This window comes from Pogona vitticeps, chromosome 4, assembly GCF_051106095.1.
Source record: "Pogona vitticeps strain Pit_001003342236 chromosome 4, PviZW2.1, whole genome shotgun sequence".
NCBI classification, from domain to species: domain Eukaryota; kingdom Metazoa; phylum Chordata; class Lepidosauria; order Squamata; family Agamidae; genus Pogona; species Pogona vitticeps.
In genome coordinates, this window is record NC_135786.1 from 97,113,858 (window position 1) to 97,137,093 (window position 23,236).

A 23,236-nucleotide genomic window follows, 5' to 3' on the forward strand; every position below is an offset into this window, starting at 1 on the left:
AAGGCTTTCCTAGGCACTTCCACAAAAAGAGAAACAATTTCCATCTAAATTTCACTGGTATTTGAAATTGGGTCGTCACCATTGCTCGACTGGTTTTCTAATGTGGGTTTTCCTTTTATTTGCAGGCTGGAGTGAGGCAGCTGTATGTACAAATTGACTTTGCCGCTATGTAGCAAACACCTTGGACATCCTTTTTGGACCAAAGGTTTTTTTTATTTTTAGAACCGTTAATGATTCAAGACATTAGACTTCTTCTGGAACAGAAACCTCTCTTCTCAACAGTTGTCCGAAATGGAATAGACTGCTGCCTTTTGGCTGGATGAAGAAGAACTTAAAGGACACTGCCCTAGACTATGGAGGGGCTTGGCTTTTTCAAAAGCCCTAAGCCTTTGTGCATTGTTTGCCAAGTTTGTTCCTGCAGCAAACTTAATGTGGTATTGCAATCATTGGTTATGCTTTCTTAGGATGTTTTTGCTCATTCCCACGAAGCCAGTGTTATGCGGGGAGGGTGGATGAAAAGAAAATGATTCTGTTCATGTCACAGTGGTTGACATTCTACAATATAACTGTATGTAAGACTGTTTGTACTTTGCAAACTTGATGAACCAAACCATATTGGGTTTTCAGAGTGCCTTTATATCGAAGTATCTGTTGACACAGATATGAAACATCGGGGATTTTTATTAATTTTTATGGCTACTTCTTGTACCGAGTAAGGTTCTTAACTTGTGATTGGTGTGATCTATGTGTAATAGCATTATGGTAGATGTTGGACTCCTTCTTACTGTTACATTCTGAACTTCCGTGGAGGTGACTTTTCAGTTGTACAATACAAACATCAAATGATCACACAAAGCTTGTTTACAAAATGTTTTACTACCATGAAGTGAATCTAGGCTGATTGTACCTCAGCACTCTTGACAGTAGTTGAAAATTACTGTCTGTGGCCATTGTGCTGAAGGAAAACCTGCAGAAATGTGATGCTACCACTTGATTATCTTCTTGTTTTGAGTTTTTTAAAGCACTCAAAAAGGAGGAAGCTTTCATGTATTGCCTCCTTCTGTTTTTTTTTCCAATCTGATCTGGGAGCTTTTACATTCAGATATATGAATGGATAATATTTCTTTATGTGCTAGCTAACAGATTATCAGAGGTTTTACTTCAGATTCTATGTTTTCAATCATTATTCAGAAGCTATTCAGTCTTAAGATCTTAAATGAAGATCAAGCCAGAATATTCCTCCAGAAATCCCTCCACTCTCTGCAATAAAGTTCATAACGTATACCATTATCATGCAGTACAAATGGATTTGCTGATTTCTCTCCATACAAAAAGTCTGATTTTGTATTTGATTTTAAAGGGATCAATGGGTTTTTCAGCAAAGTCTTTTGGCGCTTAATTCACAGGGCAACTCTTTTAATAAACAGTGTATAGTTCAGCCAACATTGGTTTAAAGCCATCTTCTGTTTTGTTTTTTGTCCCAGCTGAGGTTTTTCCTAGTTTCTCTGGATCACCACTAAAAGCAATTAGATTTCCGTGTGTTTACCCAATAATAAAAGTGTAACAGCCAAAGGCTCTTGGTAACACTTCAAGGGCTCCTTAGACAGAATAACAAAGATCTGCAAATATGTATTGAACTGAAGTAGATCTTAAGTGGAATGTGCGACAGAAAGAAAAATCATCTTTTCACTCAACCAGAGATGAGTAAAGTGCAATTTCCCAGAAAGGGACTCTCAGCTTTACTTATCTGTTGGGTAGGCTGGCTGGGGTGATGGCAAACGAACATGGAAGGCTGCCCTTTCTGCCTCTGAGCAATCTGTACAAATCAGGAAAAAAACCTAATACGGTATAAATCATTCATGAATTTTTGGGGAGGGGGGAAGAGTATTTGTATAATGGATGACAGTTGTTAAAAATGAATATTGGTTAGTAATTATATTCTTAAAACAATATAAGGGACGTCAGAAATGGCTAAATTAGAACAGAACCTTTTAATTTCAATTTTAGCAGTAGGCTTCCTTATATAATTTTTAATGTTATCTGTTCTTTTGTAATCTATTATCAACTGTTTAATTTCTAGCCTGTGCTTTGTCTTAATGTTATTTTAGAAATGTGACTTGACACAAATTACTTGCATTTACAGAAAATGGTTTCATAAAGTATATGTCATTCTGTCCCACAGGACTTCTCTAGCATGCTTTTCTAGATTGAGGTTTCACTCTGGCTTGTTCCCTTTCCCAGTCATGACACCATAAAATTCTTTCTCTGGCTTGTTGGTGAAGAGACAGAGTACCAGGCGCTGTGCACAAATGTGTTGCCTGCATTTGTTAAAACTGGGTTTCAGTGCGTCACTGGTATATGCTTTAGTCCAGATGTGGTCAACAAGTGAAGTGCAGTGGAAAAAGATTTGTCATTGTTCACAAACTACATTGAGAATTGGTTCACACTAGAGTAAATTCATACCTCTCCGATGTTCACTTCTATGTGTTAATGTGAAGTGCTGCTAACTTTATATCTGGCCTTGCACAGGCCGTTACCTGTGCAAGCTTAAAAAAACAGCCGCTGCTTCATTTGAATTGTTCATATGTCATGCTCTGCTTGTGAAATTACGGTTTCTCTGGCTTTTGTCAGCATGCTCTAAAACACATTGGGTGTGGATGAACATGAGACTGGAAACTGTTTGACCTTTTTAGTAAGTTTAATTTGTTTAAGCCTTTTTGCAAATACGCAGTCTTTTACAATCACTTTTTCCAGTCAAGTGATAAGATACTAAATCTTGTTCAATCACACTTCATCAAAAAATATGACTTTGAAAATTGCTTTGATCAGACGTGGGCGTCATAGTTTAAATTGATGCATTGCTTTTACACAGCCTTAGATTCTACCATAGCAGGGCGCTACTCCATAAACAAGTGTGCCTATTCATCTCTAATCATACTGAGAGGTCTTCAATTTTGGGGATGCAGTTTATTATAGAGAGACTAAACTACACTTAGTCACAGAATTGGCCTAATTGTTGACTGGTAGTGTGTTGCACAGCAGAAACCAGTTCACAAAGTAGATGTTGATACAGATGGTAACAAACCTCAGTAGTCTTCTCATATTTGAAACACTTAAAAGTATGTATAGCTTAAAATGCTTTCCACTTAAAATGGAAAGCCTGTGATTGCACTTAGACATTGGAAGTCAATTAACAAATGAAACAGTGGCCAAAATTCTGTTATTTTAACACAGTAAACAGCACTACAGTAGGCCCATTGAACCCTTGGGGTTTTAGTGAGTCAACCTCTCCATAAGTTCCCTTGATTTAAATGGGCCTACTCTAGTAGTGGTTAAATGAGTTACTATGCTAAAATGAGCTGAAGTTAGAGTAGGCCCATTTGAATCAAGGAAAGTTGACTCAACAAATCCTCCCTGTTTCAATGGGCCTACTCTAGTGCTATTTACTACTCTAAGCAACAGGAGTTTGGCCACTGTGATGCAATTATGTAAATTCTAGAAAAGCTAAAAAGATTGGAACTATAGAGTAATGCTAACCACACTTTATAAGTGAATGATGATAGAGCACATCTGAGACAACTGAACTGAGTTTTGCTGGTGAGCTACAAATAGGTGGTTACCTAGAACAAGGATGCAGTGCAAATGAAATGAATAAGATTTTGAGGAGCAATTACAGTGCTGTATAATTCTCTTAATCATGGCTAGCTGCCAATATCCAGGGAATTTTTCAAATTCCAATGCATGTTAGTATTTTAATATAGTTAAATGTATTCTAGATTTTATAAATATATTTAGCTGCTTTTTTGCTGCCCAAAGAAAGTATCATTTTCATGTATACTTTTTCATATTCCCGTTGTCTTTGTCCACCTCTTGCCAACTGCTGTTTCCAACTAGAACATGATCATCGGTTCCTTAACAACTAATTTTCATTTTGTAAAAACTGGATGAAAATGTGTAGCTCTCCAGATATCACTGTATATGCAGATGCATTGTAACATCCACTGTCGCTTATCACTGACTATACTGTGGAGATAGATGTACAGTCTTGGGTAGAAACTGGAAATGCCTTTCAGATAAGCAACACTTGATCTATTTGTAGCAACCATCACCTTGACAGACAAAAGTGAGCCCAAAATTACAAAAAAAAATCCACTCCCTGTGTCAATTAATGAAAAGCAGTGCTTGCATTCGTTATCATTCTAGAGATGTCCTGTGAGGAAAGGGTGAGCTTGGCAGTCTGACTGCCTAAATTTAGATTGGATTGCCTTGCCTGTAAGACTGCATAGGAAAGTGCTAATCAAGTCCCTATTTCCTAAACTGCACATAAAGAAAGACTTTACTACTGGCTTTTGATTCTCTAAATATGTGCTGTGTTGATTCAGGTTCCCAACTCTGTTGCTTTGGTAAATGCAGATAGGTGACCTGATGACTGTAAACGTGCATTGATTTATGAATATTGAATAGCTAGTCTGATGTCCTAGGTGCAATATTGCAGATTTAAATGCATCTCTGTTCTGTTTCAATAGAATTTCTATGGAATACTTAAACAGAAAATCTGTTTGAGGCAGTATTTCAAGTCAATTTCCTTATTAATAAAAAGCCTTCCCCCCCAATGCTCAGCTGTTGTCCATCAAGTCCCTAGAGTGTAATACACAATCTTCACTGTCCAGTGTGGCAATTCCAACAGAACTTGCTGGTAGTGTATGCTGGCAACTTGGGCAAGCACAATCCATTAATCTCCATCCTTTTTTTTTCCCAGAGGGGCTTCTTTAACTTGCCAGGATTGTGGCAGATTCTTAGTTCACTGCAGGTGTGATGACAGGTTTTTATTCAGTTGTGTTCAAAAACAGATTTATCTACTGCGAACAGTTTAAGCATATCTACTTCCAATGGATGCAAAGTTCCAGTTATGATCAGAGAGTGAAGAGGATCGCCCAGCGCCACGGAAGTCATTTCCCATAAAGTACCTGAAGCAATCTTTTGGTCTGCTCCTCCCACTCTTGCTAAGCCAACACACACTGTATTTTCTGTAACTTCTGTAAAAACAAAGAACATTGAGTAAGTATACATCAAAAAAGAACAAAAAAACTGGTTGTACTTGGCTCCTTTAGGCAGGAAACAGTGCTGCCCTCAGAACAGCACAAAAACACTCATTCCATCACACTAGCAGTCCTCTGAAGGCAAGGCAGTTCTTCAGGGTGGGGATTACACAGTAATTGAACAATGTTTGTAACAGTAGTTCACAATAGGATGTGGCAAACTTGGTAAAAGCCAAGCCTGGGAAGTGTATTACTGTATTCCTCTGTCCAGTGAAACATGTGAATCACAGATATAACAATCAATGAGCTAAACTGCCATCCCTGCAGTCATTAAGAGGACATAGTCAGTTCTGAAAATACAAGGTTTTGGCCTCCCAAGTTCTGAGGAACTTGCTGCAATATTTAAGTCAAAGGCTCAGGGAACATTTGTGAAATGTCTGGGCAGAAGCTAGAAAGTTGTTGCCACAGAGTTCTCTTTCTAATTGTAAATCTTTGTGTAAATAAATAAAATGCAATGCCTATTCAGGCATTAGTAGTATGGGCATGCGATAAGGTTGTGTAGCAGAAACATGGGGAAAGGATTCTGTGGTAATTCTCCAGAGGATCCAAGGAGAAACAAGGGCAGGGCTGCTCTGGAGAGCCCAGATAACCTGTCCCTCTGCATGATTCATGCTTCAGGTCTGTCCCCTTGCAGTGAGTCTCTGCAGACTGAGCAGGGCAGGGCAGTTTTGTGGCACCTCTGCCATGGGTGGGATTGGAGCGCTAGTGACTGCCTGAACCGGTTTGAGGCTTGCCTCCTTCCAAGAAGCTGGCCTGCTGATCAATGGGTCATGCTGGAGAACTAAGGCTGCTTTCTTGGCAGGCAGCTCATTTCTTAACTCTGGCATCACTTGGCACATAAGAGTGAAGGGTCTCCAATTTTTAAAATACTGACCCTCGGCTACCACAGCTCTGGGCCAGCCACTTTGTTATCAGTCCCACCCAATAACTTCTCTGTTGCTACAACAGGACACTGAATAAATTACTCATGCTAAAATATGTCCATATGGGTTGGCACTTTAAAAAACAAAACTAGTTTGTGGCTAGCTTGTGTGTAGGCCAGCGTTCTGTGGCCTGAGTTGTATGCCTACAGGCCCAATGACGTTCACTTTGCTGTGGATGAACCACAGTGGAAGCTTGGCCTCTGCCCAGGCTGTATTCTGCCAATTTTATGGAAAGTCCATCTCCATAGCAAATTGGGACTTTTCTAACTCTGCAGTAATTTCAACGAAAGCGCCAATTTTCAGAAGTTGGTTCAGCCTTCTCTGACCCAGCGGCCTTCAGATGCGCTAGGATAAAACAGTAGTCATTCCTTGGTTCGTTTGATGAGGGATGAACTCCAAAATCTGGGAGGTCTCAGCTGGAGAAAAGGCTGAGCTAGTGGCATGAACGGATTTGCGTACCTGGTTCTTCCCCTTGTAGCCGCCTATTTCGGATGATAGCAAGAAGCTGTTCTGCTGCCTGATTCACACTCATGTAACGGGGTGGTTCATAAACCTTCTTCCCCCTGGTGGAAGAAAGTTTACTTTAGCAGGTCAATGATGGTCCCATACAGAGCTTGGAAAAATTCTGTGAGCCATGATTAAAAAAAGAAAAGAAAACTTCCCAAGCTCTCTGCCCCCATTGGCCCCATCAAGAAGCAGTATCGTAGCACATGAAAGACGTACTGATTCTATCGCTGGTTGTGAAACTGAAAGTTTCAACACACAACTAGAGATGGGCACAAAGAGGAAAAATGGTGGTTCATCATGGTTTGTGGCTACCCATGAGCTACCACAACCCCCTCCAAACAAACCAGTTCAAGGTTTGTTTTTTGGTTTTGTGCTGGGGGGGTGGGTACCTCTGCTGCAGGCTGCTGGTGCCATCTTCAGAGGCAGCGGCAGGCTATGGGGAGGGAAAACAGGCCTGCTAACTCTATCCACGTGCCCACCTATCAGATGAATGACAGGCACATGCTCAGAAGCAGTAGCCCATCTTCATAGAACTAGTCTCTGTGCATGGCCCACCACCCAGCTGATAGGCAGTCACATGCGCAGAGGCAACGGCAGGCTCTGGGGAGGGAAGCCAGGTCCACTAGCTCTGCTCATGCACCCGCCACCCAAAAGGTAGGTGTGCGCAGTGTGCAGAGGTAGCAGGCCGAGCTTCTCTGCCAGGAGCCTGCCGCTGCCTCTGAAGATGGCACTGGTGGCCTGCTGCAGCTGCACAAAAGGCAGGACCAGGTAAGCAGAAGCAATGGGAAGGGGGCGGGCAAAATGAAGTGCCAAGTGGAAAAAAAGTTTGGTGCTTCAGTTTGCTCCAGTAGAACGGGATCCCTGAACCAGGTCATGAACTGAACTGCGAACCAGCCTGGTTCTTTGATTCTTCTGGTTTGTGGTTTGGTTTGTGCCCATCTGTACACACAACAACTGTTAGATCAAAGCAAGATCCTCTGCACTCTGTCTCTGCAAGGAGTCCCTCCCATGTCTCTGAAAGCTCACAAGAATGGCATACAATTGAGAGTTCTCATTCGTTCACTATATTTCCCAACAGTGGGCCCCAGATGGTGCAACACTACAAACCATCATCCTCAGTTAATAGGACTAATATGGGGTCGGGAAGGCTGTGCTATTCAAAGGTCTATTGCTTCTGTAAGCAGAAGTTCCCTTAATTAACATTAGTAAAAGCTGTTGGTAGATCCTAGCCTCTTATGTTTTTGTTTTCATCCTTAATCTTTCTACAGAGCAGTACAGAAGTACAGAGGAGTAATAGATTTGGAAGGGACCTCAGAAACTATCTAATCCAACTCACTATATAGTGCAGGACCTACAAAACAGAATGCAAAGCATCATCTCTGGCAGACTGCCATCCACAGAAACATGGCCAACAGCTATCATGTTTTCCCAAAAATAAGATAGGGTCTTAAATTAATTTTTGCTCCAAAACAAAACAAAACAAAACAAAAAAACGCACTAGGGCTTAATTTCAGGGAATGTTTTATTTTTTTCATGTACAACCGTCTACATTTATTCAAATACAGTCATGTCATCTTCTGGTTGCTGCACAATAGTGGAGGGCAGGGTTTCACTTAACTGGGTCTTATTTTTGAGGTATAGATTATATTACAAGCATACTGAAAAATCATACTAAGGTTTATTTTCAGGTTAGGTCTTATTTTGGGGGAAACGAGGTATTTAGCCCTACTTTTGAAGCTGATGGATAATATTTGTGCTGTCTTTTGACCAATTACAGACATAAAGCAAACTCTAGCTTCCAAAATTTTAAACAGCTTTATTTACAAATACTGGCAGGCTATAACTGTGTATGTTCAAAAAGCTACGTACAACAATTATCCTGCCAATCACCAAGGCACTTGCGTGCATGCATGCTACTCCTCTAGTGTGTCTGTTCTGAGGTTTTCACCCTCAGAATTATAGCTTCCCTGACAAAATGGAAAACATTCCCCTTCTAAGAGAAGCGCCACATACTGAACCACCTCCATAGTACCATCACAGTCCTCTATATTTCCAGACCCCTGCTAATCTATTGTAACTATCACTCCATCAGAGAGCGTGCAATCTATGCCAAACTGGAAGGAAAGCCTATATTTTTCCTCCATATACTGTACAGTTACATAATTATAGGCCTAGAAGCCAGTTCTCAGGAATTGTTTTCTGCAAAGTTTGCCAACTCTGGAATTGGCTACACAATGCTTATGATGAAGTTCCAAAATAAATTTTCATCAGAAATTGTCAGAGAGGATGAATGTGAATCTAAAAGTGAGGATGTGTCCAAAAAAAATCTCCCCAAAATTCCAGTACAGATGGGCAGGGCTAAGGAAGCCAGGATGGAGGAAAAATAACAATACCACAAGTGGAATGGCTTGAAGGTCATTGCTACCTCACTTCCTGTGTTTTTCTAAAAGTCAAGACAGAGAGAATGTATACTGAGCCTCAAAAAATAAATAAATAAAACAAAAACTTGAAACTGACGTTATGAAAGAGCAGCAGCTCAAATTACCTTCTTACTCGTGCTGATGGAAGAAGGCAGCTGAAACTGAATTGAGTTTAGCTACAGATAAGAGACAAAGCCAAATTCTGTCCAAGATATTTTGCCATGTGAAGTAAAGCTCTTACACATCAACAGCAGCGGCCACCACCACCACCTCAAACAGGTACTATCTTTCCGATACCAACATATTCTCTTTGTGATGCTGCCTGAAGAAGGCTGGTTTACTCTGCTATGGGGTGAGCCACTGTGGCCATCTTGTTGTTTTTGGCTCAGAACTCTAATCATCCTCAGTCAGCCTAAAGTCAACAGTACAAGATTGTGGAAGCTGCAGCACAAAAGCATCTGGTAGGCAGGCCAGCCACAGACAAAACTAAGCTGGATGCTACTTAGTGGCAAGGCTCCTCTTAAGAGTTGGTGCAGACGCAGTAAGCTTTGCTTGCAATTCAGAACAGGGAACAGACTGTACACCTATCAATCCTTCTTTTCTTCATGGAAGCTGGTGCACCCCATGGAGCCTGTAATCCAGTCACTCCCCCATTATGTGGGTAAGAGATATTAAAGGTAAAGGTTCCCCTTGACAATTGTTGTCCAGTCATGTTCGACTCTAGGGGGCGGTGCTCATCCCCGTTTCCAAGCCATAGAGCCAGCGTTTGTCTGAAGACAATCTTCCGTGGTCACATGGCCAGTGCGACTTAGACACGGAACGCTGTTACCTTCCCACCGAAGTGGTCCCTATTTATCTACTTGCATTTGCATGCTTTCGAACCGCTAGGTTGGCGGGAGCTGGGACAAGCGACGGGAGCTCACTCCGTCGCGTGGATTCGATCTTACGACTGCTTGGTCTTCTGACCCTCCAGCACAGGCTTCTGCGGTTTAGCCCACAGCGCCACCACGTCCCATAGCAGAGTAAACCAGCCTTCTTCAGGCAGAGATATTAGTCATGTAAAAAAAAAAAAGTACCGTATTTGCCGCCGTACAAGGCGACTGGCCGTATAAGACAACCCCCCAACATTTCCACTCAATATATAGTGGACGGCTCTGCTGCAGCACCGGCGGCGGCTGCCCAGGGCTCTGCCCGGGCCCGCCCTGGAAGTTCATGGCTGGCGGGGAGGGCGAGGAAGAGGGGAAGAGCGTGCGTGCGCCAGCTGGCTCAAGCAGCGAGAGGGTGAGGAAGAGGGGAAGAGGCTGGGTGGGCGGTGGGAGGAGGAGGAGGAAGAGGGGAAGCGGGTGGGTGGCGGGTGAGCGACTGCCTCCATCTCGACCAACTGCCTGCCTGCCCGCCTGCCTTCCTCCCCGGCAGCGGCTCCTTCCTGGCCCAAATGAAGTGCACCCGGCGTACAAGACAACCCCCCCCCACTTGGAGGCATTTTTTTGGGGCCAAAAAAGTCGTCTTGTACGCCGGCAAATACGGTACACCCTCTGAATTCTATGGTTTTATGTATCAGGATATAATAAACAATCTGGTCCTTGGCAGGTCTGGAAATTAAGTAAATACAACCCCAGATAACACCACCACATGACATATTACGTGATTTCATGACTTATTTAACAAAAATAAAGCCAAAATGGAGACACCGTGGGTGAAACACTTTAAGATTCAATAGCTTGTATTTATTATTTTATTTATTTATTTTATTTATATCCCGCCTATCTGGTCGGATCAGGACCACTCTAGACGGCTAGAACCATCTTGTAGAACCATCTTTAGCAGAATTAACTTGAAGTACAGTACTTGTTTTCTGTATGACTTCATCAGTCTGCCACATTGTTTCAGAGGAATTTTGGCCCACTCTTCTTTACAATATTGCTTCAGCTCATTGAGGTTTGCAGGCATTTGTTTATGCACAGCTCTCTTAAAGTCCCGCCACAGCATTGCAATTGGATTGAGGTCTGGATTTTGACTGGGCCACTGCAACACCTTGATTCTTTTTCCCCCTCAGCCATTCTGTTGTATGTTTGCTGGTGTCCTTGGGGTCACTGTCCTCTTGCATGACTCAATTTTGGCCAAGCTTTAGCTATCAGATAGATGGCCTCATATCTGACTCTAGAATATTCTAGTACGCAGAGGAGTTCATGGTCGACTCAATGACTGCAAGGTACTCAGATTCTGTGGTTGCAAAAACAAGCCCAAATCATCACCCCTCCACTACTGTGCTTGACAAAAGGTATGAAGTGTTTGTGCTAATGTGCTGTTTGATTTTCACCAAATGTGGCACTGTGCATTATGGCCAAACATCTCCACTTTGGTCTCATTTGTCCAAAGGACATTGTTCCAGAAGTCTTGTGGTTTGTCCAGATGCAACTTTGCAAACACAGACCATCCTGCCATGTTGTTTTTAGAGAGAAGAGGCTTTCTCTGGGAACCCTTCCAAACAAATCATACTTGTTCACTCCTTTTCTAATTGTACTGTCATGAACTTTAGCATTTAATATGCTAACTGAGGCCTGTAGAGTAACTCTTGAGTTTTTTGCAATTTCTCTGAGCATTGCACAGTCTGATCTTAGGATGAATTTGTTTGGATGTCCAATCCCGGGAGGATTGGCAACTGTCTTGAATGTTTTCCACTTGTGAATCTTCTTCCTCACTGTAGAATGATGGACTTTAGATTGGAAATGGCCTTCTAACCCTTCCCAGATTGATGGACAGCAACAACTGCTTCTCTACAATCACTGCTGATGTTTCCTCCCTGGCATTGGGTTAACACACACCTGAATGCTCCAGACTAGCAAACTGCTAAACATTAGGCTTTTACAAAAGTGGTCACGTTTGCTGATTGATGATCAGTAACTCACGGGCATTTGGTTAACAGCACTTGGATGCTACTTAGCCTCTTAATTGCTATGGAAGCAGTAAGGGTATACTTAGTTTTTCACACATGGCTTCTCCATTCTGTCTTTATTTTTGTAAAATAAATCATGACACAGTGTAATATGTCATGTGTTGCTATTAATCTGTGGTTGTATTTACCTAATTTCCAGACCTGCTAAGTACCAGATGATTTTTATTATGTCTTGATAAAAAAAACCATAGAATTCAAAGAGGTTGTACTCCCCCCCCCCATTATTGTATTGTTACCAATGAGAACAATCAACCTCCAGATCTTCCAGAATTCTTGGCTAATTTGAACCCCTCAATGCACGAAGAATCCATCTGGCCTCCAGTTCAATTGTCTTGAGTGACATGCTGGAAGATGCATCCTGCAATTAACTGCTATCTATGATCTCATCTTAATTTTGCATTCCTAGTACCAGGACTAAGAATGGTGTGCACACACTGCCACATGCCAACAGCACATGCAAATATTCCAAGACAACTTACCTTATGAGATTTTCCACTGACTGTTCTTTGACTTTAATGTCTGTAGAAAAAGAAGTGGAAACATACTTGAAATTTATGGAATATGTTTTAGCACCTTTAGGGATTTTCCTTCTAAGGCAAAAGCTGCTTCTGGTACAGGATCCTCTGCCTTTATCCTACACATACACACACGTAAAGGTAAAACCTCACCAACTCTGTCCAAGGTGCTGTTCATACACTGGGACTTGCAAGAAAGTTTGTTTCTTTTCAGCAGGGTGGAACATTCCAACCAGCCATGCATTCTTTCAGAAACTCCCATTCTGTTCCACTTTACCCTACAGTTTTTCTTCTTCTGAAGGGGCCCTTCAAACAGGGTAACACTAGAGCCTTGTGGCACAGTGGTCAAACCGCTGTACTGCAGCCAAAACTGTGCTCATGACCTTGGGTTCAATCCCAGGTAGCCGGCTCAAGGTTGACTCAGCCTTCTATCCTTCCGAGGTTGGTAAAATGAGTACCCAGCTTGCTGGGGGGGCAATGTGTAGCCTGCATAATTAACTTGTAAACCGCCCAGAGTGTGCTTGAAGCACTATAGGGCGGTATATAAGCAGCACACTTTGCTTTTTGCTTTTTTACCCTCTTGTTTCTTAGTAGCTATGGTAACTCGGCACCTGACCTCACCATTGTATGTATAAATGGGACCAGCAACTCTTGCTGCAGTGTGGAGCATACCTTTCCTGGGTTCCAGCTAGGCAGCCAACAAACTTTGCCCTCTTCCAGGATATTCCATTAATTTTCTCCAGTTCTGGTTTTCTCCCACCTGCCAACCAACTTTTTGCACATTCTCTTTGGGCCGTTTAGAGATTCCCTTCCTCCCCCTCCCCTTTCACAATATATGAGGTTTTCCAAGCCTGCTGCTCTTGTTCTTCTGTATGAGTGGTATTTCTTTGGTTGTATCAAGATCCACAGAGAGAATGTACACACAATATACAGAATATTGCTCCAAACGTTCTCTCTCCTAGATTCTTCAAGGAACAATGTGTGACAACGTGTGATACAAGGACAAACTTACTTAGCTGAAGCCTGCTAAATGAACAGCAGCCATCAGAAGCTAAAGTTACAATTGGAAGCCAGCACCATTGTATTTAAAGAGACTGAAGGGGTTGAAGCTAAAGCAATCTGTAAAATCCTAAAAACGTTTCACCCTAATATTTTCTAAGTGCAAAATACACAATGTATGTCATGTTTGTTCCAATCCAGGTTCCCGTGGCTATAGGAGTGTGCGGTGCTGAGTTCCTCCTCCTCCTCTATGTGCCCAAAGAGAGTATTTCCAGCCCTTTTGGTGCCAGTCACAGTGGAACCCCATGCGGGGGTGGAGTTGCACATGAGGCTGGACTTGCACACGTGAGGGGTGGATTTTCAGCAGGGATGAAAATTAGAGACCTTTGCCAGTTTAGAAAATCTGACACATTTTATCCTACAAATGCTCAAGCTACTTTATTTCATTTCTGGATTTGGTAATGTCTTTCTTTATTTCATTACTAGTTTAGCACTGATTCACTCTTTGGCATAGCTAAAGGTCCAAAGATCCTTTTTCTAGTCATTCTGTAAAATTCCCTAAGCTCAGATGTATTCAGTCTCTGGGAACCACACCACTGAAACCAAAACACTGCAAATAAGTTTTACAGGGTTCAGAAACAATGTGCCAAACATCACTTTTCATTAACAAAAGGGCTCCTTCCTTCCAATTGAAAACTTCTGGATTCAGCAGAAGGAACCTCCTGGCAAAACGGGTGGGGGTGGGAGTGTCAACCTTTTCTGCAGTTGATTTATCATTCCCTCCTGCAGCTATATCCACCTTCAGAAAATTTTGCTCTGTATGATCTCCTAATCTTCTGAAGCAAGTTTCTGGAGGGCACAAAAGGCTATAGGAAGAAAGAATCAGCAAAAATCCACTGCTCCTCTTTTGCCAGTAAGAGCAAAGTCTGGGTCCAGCCACTACATTTTCAAAGCAATTGAACATATCTTTCTTTATTTTCTTGTTAAAATTAATTATTTTTTTAGGTTCTACATACTACAGCCTATCTTTCAGACTCTACATAGTTAACTCTTGACTATGGAACCTAGAAAATAAAAGTTTTAAATTTTAGATGGACCTTTTTCTCTACAGCTTTTTCTCAATGCAAATAATCAAGCTATGCATGAATAAGAACAGAACAGACATGTGTAGGTCACTCGAGTTCCTGCAAAATGTACACATACGCAATGAAGAATTAAATATAAAAAGAGAATCTTACTTATAACAAATAGGTTCTGTTCCTTTCCCTGCTACAGTACCATTGACGCTGAAGATTCTATTTACACTCTTGTAGTTGTAGAAGGGGTAGCTGTGTTAAGCCGTGCAAGCATTATAGGTAAAAGCAAAATAAAAATCAAAAAGACAAAAATGTTGTGGCACCTTAAAGACTAATTTTTATATCTTTTCAATGTGAGCTTATCCATGAAAGCTCACAATAAAAAAAATATAAAACTTAGTCTTTAAGGCTTGAAAAAAGGCTTGAAAATGCAGTCATCCACTCATCTGTGACAAGTGAAAAAATGCTTCTCAATGAGTCGCAGCTCCCTCTCTGCCTGCCTCCTTAACCTCTGCCTCTCTCTCTCTCTAATCCTGCAGTCCTCCCCTCCCCCTCCTATTGCGAAAGGAAAATTGCCCTCTTCTCGCAAGAAGAGAGCTCGAATCGTATATAGAGATATAGCCCTGCAGGAGAATGCAGAATAGTCCCATGCTGGAGAATATGGAGATTCCCTGCTCCCAATTTCAACTGAATGAGGACACATCCTGGGATGGGAGGGAATCGTGGTTTTTAAGAGGCCGGGCGCTTTTGCTTTCAGTTTTATTTTTGCTGGAGACATTAAAAAGAAAGGCATTCAAAATACAAGTTTCATCATCTCACAGGCATGCAACCCAAATCTGAGGGTATAAATCAGTAATTCCCAATCCCAATAATTTGCAAGGCTATAGTCCAGTCATGCTGACTGGTAAAATTTTTGACACACTAAAATTTTTCAAGCCCTGGAAATCATCTTCATCAAACATGATCCTTGATTACACATGCAGCTGTTCCTTACCAAGCAAGCAGAGTGTGTGCATCCCGTTTCTTCTGTTTTTTGTGATTTTATCGAAAAAGCTTTCAGGCTTCCACGTATCTGTCCAGAAAACGATAGAAACTGTTTCTCCAAAATTGTATAGCTGCCAAGATTTGGGGGTTAGGAGGAAACACAAGAACAATATTAGGTCAAATTCAGAGTGCAGCTATTAAAAGAAACATAAAATCTGGTTAGAAACACCATCTATACATCAGTTTTGTTAAACAACACTCTTTTAGATCAGAAACAACTCATGTGGGGTGGAAGAGGCTTTCTGGATTCACTTACTATGATCCATGAGATGTCATATACGCAACTAAAAATGGGCGAAATGAACATAAGGTATAGCTCTTGCAAATACATACAGGTAAAATCAGCAAAGAAAAAAGAACTGGCTTCAGTTGCTTTACAAGTATGTCTGCTTAGAGGGAAAGTTATACTACTTGCAATGTGTGAAATGGCTATAAGTGTATGCGTAAGACAATTCAGTTGTACAACTTGAACTAACGATAACACACAAGGCAGCTTTCATTGTAGGGGCAGCAAATATGTAGAAGAAGGAGACAGTGCTCATACTCACAAGAGGAAAGCCTGGGAAACTTGTAGAACAGACAGAGATCCTTCTGGTAGTTTTGACAAGCAAGATGTTCCCAAGAAGGCAATCCTGGGTTGGCTGTTCATAGAAGCTTCACTGTTCACCATATATCGCCAGCTTTAAAGGGCACTTTCATAAATCTGCTTTATTAGACTAAGGCCCTTCTCCCTGCTCTGCTGGTTAAGAGGCACTAGGTTCCATTTCGAGTTGAGATCATGCCCCTGTGGCAAAGAGGCTGTACTTCTGCAGAAGGACTAACGTACCCTCTAATTTTCAGCTCCGCTGGGCGGGGCTCCACCTCTCTCTCTCTCTTTGCTTTGCCCTTGGGTGCGCGCGAGACTCCATGCCTCCGTGTGCTGGGTTCAGACCAGAACCTAATGTGATCACTGCACAGAGAAGGAAGGTAGCTGCACAGAGGGAAGTGGACTCATGTGTGTCCTCAATTTAACAGGAAACTGGAGCAGGACCATTGCTGTTAAGGTAGAAAACACATCTTTCATGCTGGAAATCCCAGGTTCAATTTCAGGTTTCCACGTGGGGCTGGAGAAGCCCACCATCTGAAGCCTACTGACAACCCCATAGACCACAGGACAGCTACCCACAGCAACCCTCCTAAGTGTAGCCTCTGGTATCTCTGTACCATTATTGGAGTGAAAAACTGGAATGGGCAGGAAAGTGCATTCCAACCAGAGTGTAGTACCCCAAAAGCCAGCTCATACCTCACTCTAGGCACACAGTCTTAGAAGCTGGCTGACACATGTGCCAGCCAGTCTACAATGATGCTCTAGGTGTCACTGACGTGCCTTATTTCCTAGATACTGGCTCATCTGTTTCTCCTGCCTTGATTTGTTTGAGTGTGTGATTCACCTATGTCAGCGGGGAGACAGAGACAAAATGCATGACTGAACTGAAGGATACAAAGAATATACTGCTCTTAGTCCAGAGCTTGGACATATTACTTCCTGGACTACAGTCCCCAGAATTCTGGGAACCCCACAACTTTTCCACATGCTGTTGGAATCCCTTTTTCCTCAAGGAATGCAGCCATCAACTCTGAAAAGTGTGCCTATCCCTTCTGCAGACAGTAATGAATTCAAGGAATTACTGGTCTGACTTTGCATAAAATGCTTCCTTTGTCCAAGACACTTATACAGTGTGCTTAGTGAATGATTCTTAGAATATTACCCAAAACATGTTCTTAAATACTATTGTTGTGTAATCCAGAAAGAGGCCAAGAGTTTCAGATTTGACATTTCACAACCAAGATAGCCCTGCCAGGAATTTGAGAAAAGTTACTCAAAATAGTGAGAAGGTCAAGATGCAAGTTTTCAGTTCTTCCATATTTAGCTTTCTCCTCCTCTTTTAAATTTTTTTTTGATATTCAGCTTCCTGCCTTCTACCACAGCACATAAAGCTGGCTGGATGCTTCATAATGGAACTCAATGAAAAGTGATTTTTTTTTTTAAAAAAGGCAGTTGATATAACATTAAAGAGGTGCTTGCAAGCCTATCTTATCCATCTCCACTGTTAAACAGATAAATGGCAGTTTTGAATTTGTGGCAGTAAAGGATGCAGGAAAAAATATGAGAAGGGAGTTGGAATGCAAAAGGGTGAGTGAAAGATCTGGATACTTCTGAAGGACAGAAAATATCCACTGTGGAAACAAAATCCCATAAAATGATGTGGAAGAACTAATCCTGAAAAACTACAGTGAAGGTTATCAATACACCTTGTTTGAACCGTGGCCAGGTAGCTGACTCCAACTTCCCCTCTGCTTGTAGGGCCGTTGCTGGGAGAGAAAGTTAGGTTGGTGTCTCTCGGCCCTACCCAACACCTTATTCTGTGCCTCTGCTAGGAATTCCCACTGGGGTCAGCGGAGCATACGTCCGAGTAGACACGTGTACAGGCAGCCTCTTAACACCCTATATCTGTGCAGACTTTCCTTTTCTACAAGAATTCTGAAAGCCAGTATTAAACAAGTCAAGGGGAACTGCAGTAATGAGGGGATCAGTTGAGTTCTCAGAGGAGTTTTAATAACTTGCAACTGAGAATGGAAAAGGAATTTGTTAGGTTCAAATTTCCTAATGAAAATACCATCTCTCATGGTCACACTTCTCAAAATTGGCCATGGGGAAAAGCACATCTTGCCGTACATTTCAGTGAAGATATGCATGACTTTACAAATACACATATTTCAAAATGTGCACAAACATGCATATAGAAAAATACACACACATTTTAAAAGACTGAAATCTAGTCACACAGTAAGTTGCAATTAGAGTATAGAGTCAATAAAACTTTTAGGAGAGTTGACTCACCAAACCCCACACTGATTCAGTGGGCCTACCCCAGTTGTACTGGATTTCAGCCTTATAGCAGTTGAACTGAACATAAATCTGCACATATTTGTGTTGTGTGTGCACATACAAATTTCTATGTGAGAAGAAAAAAGTCTTAAAAATACAGAATAGGATAAGAATGCCAGTAGAATGGTAAGAAATTCAACAAAACTGAGACCCTTTTTACATCCCTGTATCAACTGCTGTGGAAAACACTTTTCTCATTAAAAAGGAATACTTAGGCATGCCATGTGTACATGTACACATATCTGATAATCCTGGACCAGTCGGGTTTCCCAGAATTGCATACTGCAGTGTATAGTGATGATGTTGTTGATGATGTGCCATCAAGTCAATTCTGACTTATGAGAATACTCAGACGTGGTTTACCATTCCCTTCTTCTGAGGACATATTGGGGCTGTACAGCCAAGGCCATATAGGCTAACTCTACTTCACAGGAGGCACAGTGGGGATTCGAACTCCCAGCCTCTGCTTCCACAGCCAGATACCTAGCTTGTGTATAGTACCCCCATATTATGTGTTTCTTTCAGGTCACAATGGGGTAACACCCAAGATAGCTGCAGCGACTGTAACATATGGGTTTGCTCTTTTGCTATCAGCTTTCATCACACTTGTACATATTCAAACAACTTCTTCATCTACTAAGTAAATCAGTGTTCTTTTGTTAAGTGTGCCAAATTCTATCTGAGGAACAACCCACAAAAACATGATGTCTGCTCATCTGGAATTATTTTCCATAAGAGTTGACTTATCAAGTTCACCTTGTTTTATTAAGTCTACAATAGCTAAGACTATGGATTTAGGACAGCCTGTTAGGTCTCTGGTCCATGACGCATTAAGCTCCACTTCAGACCTCATTTAAGCACAACTACTTTGATATCATCATCATTTTGGAACTGCAAAGCTGGAGGGGACCCCATGGATCATTGAGTCCAGCCCCTGTTGAAGAGGCACAATGGGGAATCAAACTCCCAACCTCTGGGTCCACAGCTAGAGGCCTAAACCACTGAGCTATCCATATATAATTATCCAGGATAAAAATACTTCTACATCTCAGTTCAAGTGATTTTACAAAAGGCTCAGAAATAATTATTTCCTAATTAGTCTGTAACAGGCCCTGCGCATATTGCTAGAGCAGAAAAGATGGACATAGTACTGAAGAAGGGACCACATCAATTAAGAGTTAATTAGTATTTCCAATTTCCTATTAACAAATGAAATGAACCATCTCATCCTCCCAAGTTGAAAAAAATTGAAATAAAAGAGCCAAGAAGATGAAAAATGCACATTCATAGCAGCAATGCAAGATCTTGGCAAAAATCAAGAAATAATCCTTTCAAAACACAATTTCTATTTTTGCAGCATAGTTCCCCAAAATTAATACTACATCAGCCTTAACAGTAAATACTGCATTTCTTCAGATATCTGTTTAAAAATTCCCTTAAAATATATCTTCCAATATTTTTTAAACATCTGTATTTCATGTGTTGCTCTGCCTTCTGTATGACCATTTCAGTTTTTGAATGGACACTTCAAAGGCAGCTCCATGTACAATATAGTGCAGTAGTATAACCTGGATATTAGCAGCACATGAATGACACTAATCTGGTTACTTCAGCCCAGAAGGACTGTAGTTGGTGGAAGTTACTTTGTATTTAGACAATATCTGGGGACTGAGAACTCAACTGTTTTTAGTAAGGGTGCAATCCTACAGAAAATAAACTGAGTACCACTTCTAAGTGTCCCCAGGCACCCATGTAGTAATTCCGTGGTTTCTCCTGACATTTCAGTTAAAGAGCAGAGTAAAAACACTTAGCATCATCATCATCATCTTAGAACAGCAGAGCTGGAAGGGATCCTATGGATCATCGAGTCCAGCCCCTGACAAAAAGGCACAGTGGTCAATCGAACTCACAACCTCCGGCTCTGCAGCCAGAGACCTAAACCACTAAACTATCTAGCAGTCCAAATAAGGGTGTATAACAGGTAGCCTGTAGGGCATGTGCAAGCCTCAGGTGCCCCTATTTGTCCTTTCATCTGGCAATACAACTGCAGCTACCAATAGTATCCCTCTGCCAAGACTATGGTGGCATTGGCACAAAACAGCTGAGCTCTCCTTCTTTTGTTGAGAAAGGAGTCACTCTGAACTTCAGACTAGCAGGACTCCTTGGTTTGGAAGGGTGCTCTGGTGCCCACTGCACCACAGAGAGCACAACAAACCTGTATTACTGTGTTTGCACTGCAGAGAGCTGACATACTGAATTTCAGCTGCAGACATAGGAGCTGTCATCATTTCAGCATTAGGGCAAAAAACTTACCGTATTTTTTGCTCCATAAGACACACCTTTCCATAAGACACACCAATTTTTTAGGAGAAGAAAACAGGAAAATATAATCTGTTTTCTTTGCTCCATAAGACGCACAGACTTTCCACCCCCCCTGTTTTGTGGGGAAAAAGTGTGTCTTATGGTGCGAAAAATACGGTACTTGAGATATACTCTCATTGGGGCTTTTTGGGAGAATGGATCCCAATACAACCTCCAAATCTAGGAATCTGTCCATCTCTGCTTCAAAGAAATAAATATATCAATATGTAACTGATTATGTAAATGGAGAGACATATTTTATTCAAAGCAATAAGGCACAAATAATATTGCTTATCTTTTGTTACCTTCTGTTGCCCATTCAGATGAAGTGATAGACTGAGATAACAGAATTCTGGACCATCACCCCTTCAGATTGTGGCATGAATTCTATGTGTGAATGCTTCCACCCTCCTCCCAAAAGATCTTACTAAAGTATAGTAATTAACACAAGGGAAAAGATTACTCAAAATCGTTCTGATGCATTGGATGAGTGCATCCAATACCTTTAAAAATACACTCAAAACAAATATTCAATAAAAAATACAGTCAAGTGGTTTGCAGTGCGACACTTCTCCATCTAAATGAGCGTAAAGAACAGAACAGTTTAATTTAGGCTGATATTCTGTTCCATTTATCTCCATTGGGCACATACACATTTGTGCTCTAATCCAGTCTGCATGGTGGCAATGTTTTTTTCAAGCACTTATTTACAGAGACTATGAGAAAGCTCAAATTTGCAAATATAGTTTTAAAAACTGCTTCATAAGATACCAGAGAATTCTTTTACATAAGCCGAGTCCATGAAAAGTTACATCACAAAAATTTTGCTAGTATTTATGATGTCAAAAGACTCTCTTCATTGTCTCATTCAATTATTGCTACTCTCGAATGTTCATGAATCATGAGTTCGTTTTCCCTCCTTTAATCTCTATGAAATGGGCTTGAATAATTGCAAGACAGATTCAGGGTCTATTGTAATTCATTACACATAAAATTATTAAGTGGCTCAGACATCACATGGCTGCTGACTTCCCTGACAGAAGCAAACCATAGCGCTCAGCTTGCCCTGTGCATGTTTTCTGAGAACCCTACAAAGGTGTTTCCTGTTTTTCACTGGCGGCGTAGCTGCCTGGGCACCCAAATCATATCCATGTGAAGACAGAGACGTCAATGCTTATTCATGCATTGGATAGAAATGGGGTGGAGAGACCTGTGTCCCTCCAGATACTGAACACCCACCAGTCTCAACTAGCATGGCTGTGGTAATGGATGATGGGGATTGGAGTTCAACAGCATCAGGAAGTCCCCCCAAACTCTGAATGAATTCATATAATTCAAGAAAATATCTCTAATTTTAATTTTAAATGCAAATTCAAATTTCTGCAAGCAATGTTCACCTGTCTATCTCCAACATCTAGAACTCACTGGCAGTTTTATTCAGCCATCACAACTTTCACAGAGTCCTCTGCAAACTTCACTAAGCCTTGTGAAAAAGCTTTTAAAGCTAGGGGCCACTGCTGCATCTCACGGTAATTAGGCATTCTGAGAAGGAGAACTTCCTTTGCTTCATCCTCAACCTATTACCAAGCAATTTCACTGTGTGATTTATTCATTTATTTAGAATATATCACAATGCAATGTTCAGGCTACACTGCCTTCACATCCTGGCTTATAAGATTCCAAAACACATCAAAATGTAACTTCAAAATCAAGAACATTAAAAACAAGAAAATATTTTCAAATGCAGAGTAAATTTAAAGCAAATGTAGACTGAATAAACGTAGACTGTTTTCAGAGTTTTAAGAATAAACAACAGTGATGAGGTCATCTGTCTCTGTGGACCGGCACTGGGCCACGGACCGGTGGTTGGGGGACCCCTGGACTAGATGACCTTTAAGCTCTTCACCAACCACAGAATTTTTTGACCAAAGATTAGAGAATGGAGGAAAGAAACAGAATACTTCTAAAATCAGGCAAGATATGAACTTGATGAAATGACCTGTGCACTTAATACAAATTGCTGATGCCATAATAAAATCTCTTAGCTTTTGAGGTGCCATAAAGCTCTTGATTTTGCTGCAACAGACTGACATAGCTACTTCATTGGAATTCATATTCATGAGGCAGTTTGAAAAACTTGTTCAACTTGGATATGTACCAAAATATGATGAAGTGGGTAACTTTGTTCCATGTAAGGAAGGGTGGTTGAAAACTTAAGAGTTTATGCAAAACTGAAGACATGTACAAAGTTCACCACAACAAAAGTGAAAACGATCTGCAGCTTTAATTTACTCATGTAATCAATGAACTGGGGCATTTTGGTTGTACCTTAAAGAAAAAACTGCCCAGCTGTTAATGTTCTTTTGCTTATGAACCAGGACTGGAATAAATTACTCTACAGTTGTGC

General features: G+C 41.3%; 2 protein-coding genes across 3 annotated transcripts in view; one reads left to right on the forward strand and one right to left on the reverse strand.

Moving 5' to 3' along the window:
• SLC30A7 (solute carrier family 30 member 7) overlaps positions 1-1,443 on the forward strand; it is a 50,891-nt gene extending 49,448 nt beyond the window's left edge. The window contains exon 11 of the mRNA XM_020788729.3: positions 126-1,443. Within this exon, the coding sequence (XP_020644388.3) occupies positions 126-173 (48 nt within the window). The 3' untranslated portion in view covers positions 174-1,443. The remainder of the gene's footprint in view (positions 1-125) is intronic.
• Positions 1,444-2,679: 1,236 nt separating this feature from the next.
• Positions 2,680-23,236, reverse strand: part of DPH5 (diphthamide biosynthesis 5) — a 36,607-nt gene continuing 16,050 nt past the window's right edge. For both annotated transcript variants that reach the window (XM_078391801.1, XM_078391802.1), the window contains exons 5-8: positions 15,490-15,610; positions 12,385-12,424; positions 6,482-6,585; positions 2,680-5,036 (exon numbers count right to left, since the gene is read on the reverse strand). In XM_078391801.1, the coding sequence (XP_078247927.1) occupies positions 4,831-5,036; positions 6,482-6,585; positions 12,385-12,424; positions 15,490-15,610 (471 nt within the window). In that variant the 3' untranslated portion in view covers positions 2,680-4,830. The remainder of the gene's footprint in view (positions 5,037-6,481; positions 6,586-12,384; positions 12,425-15,489; positions 15,611-23,236) is intronic.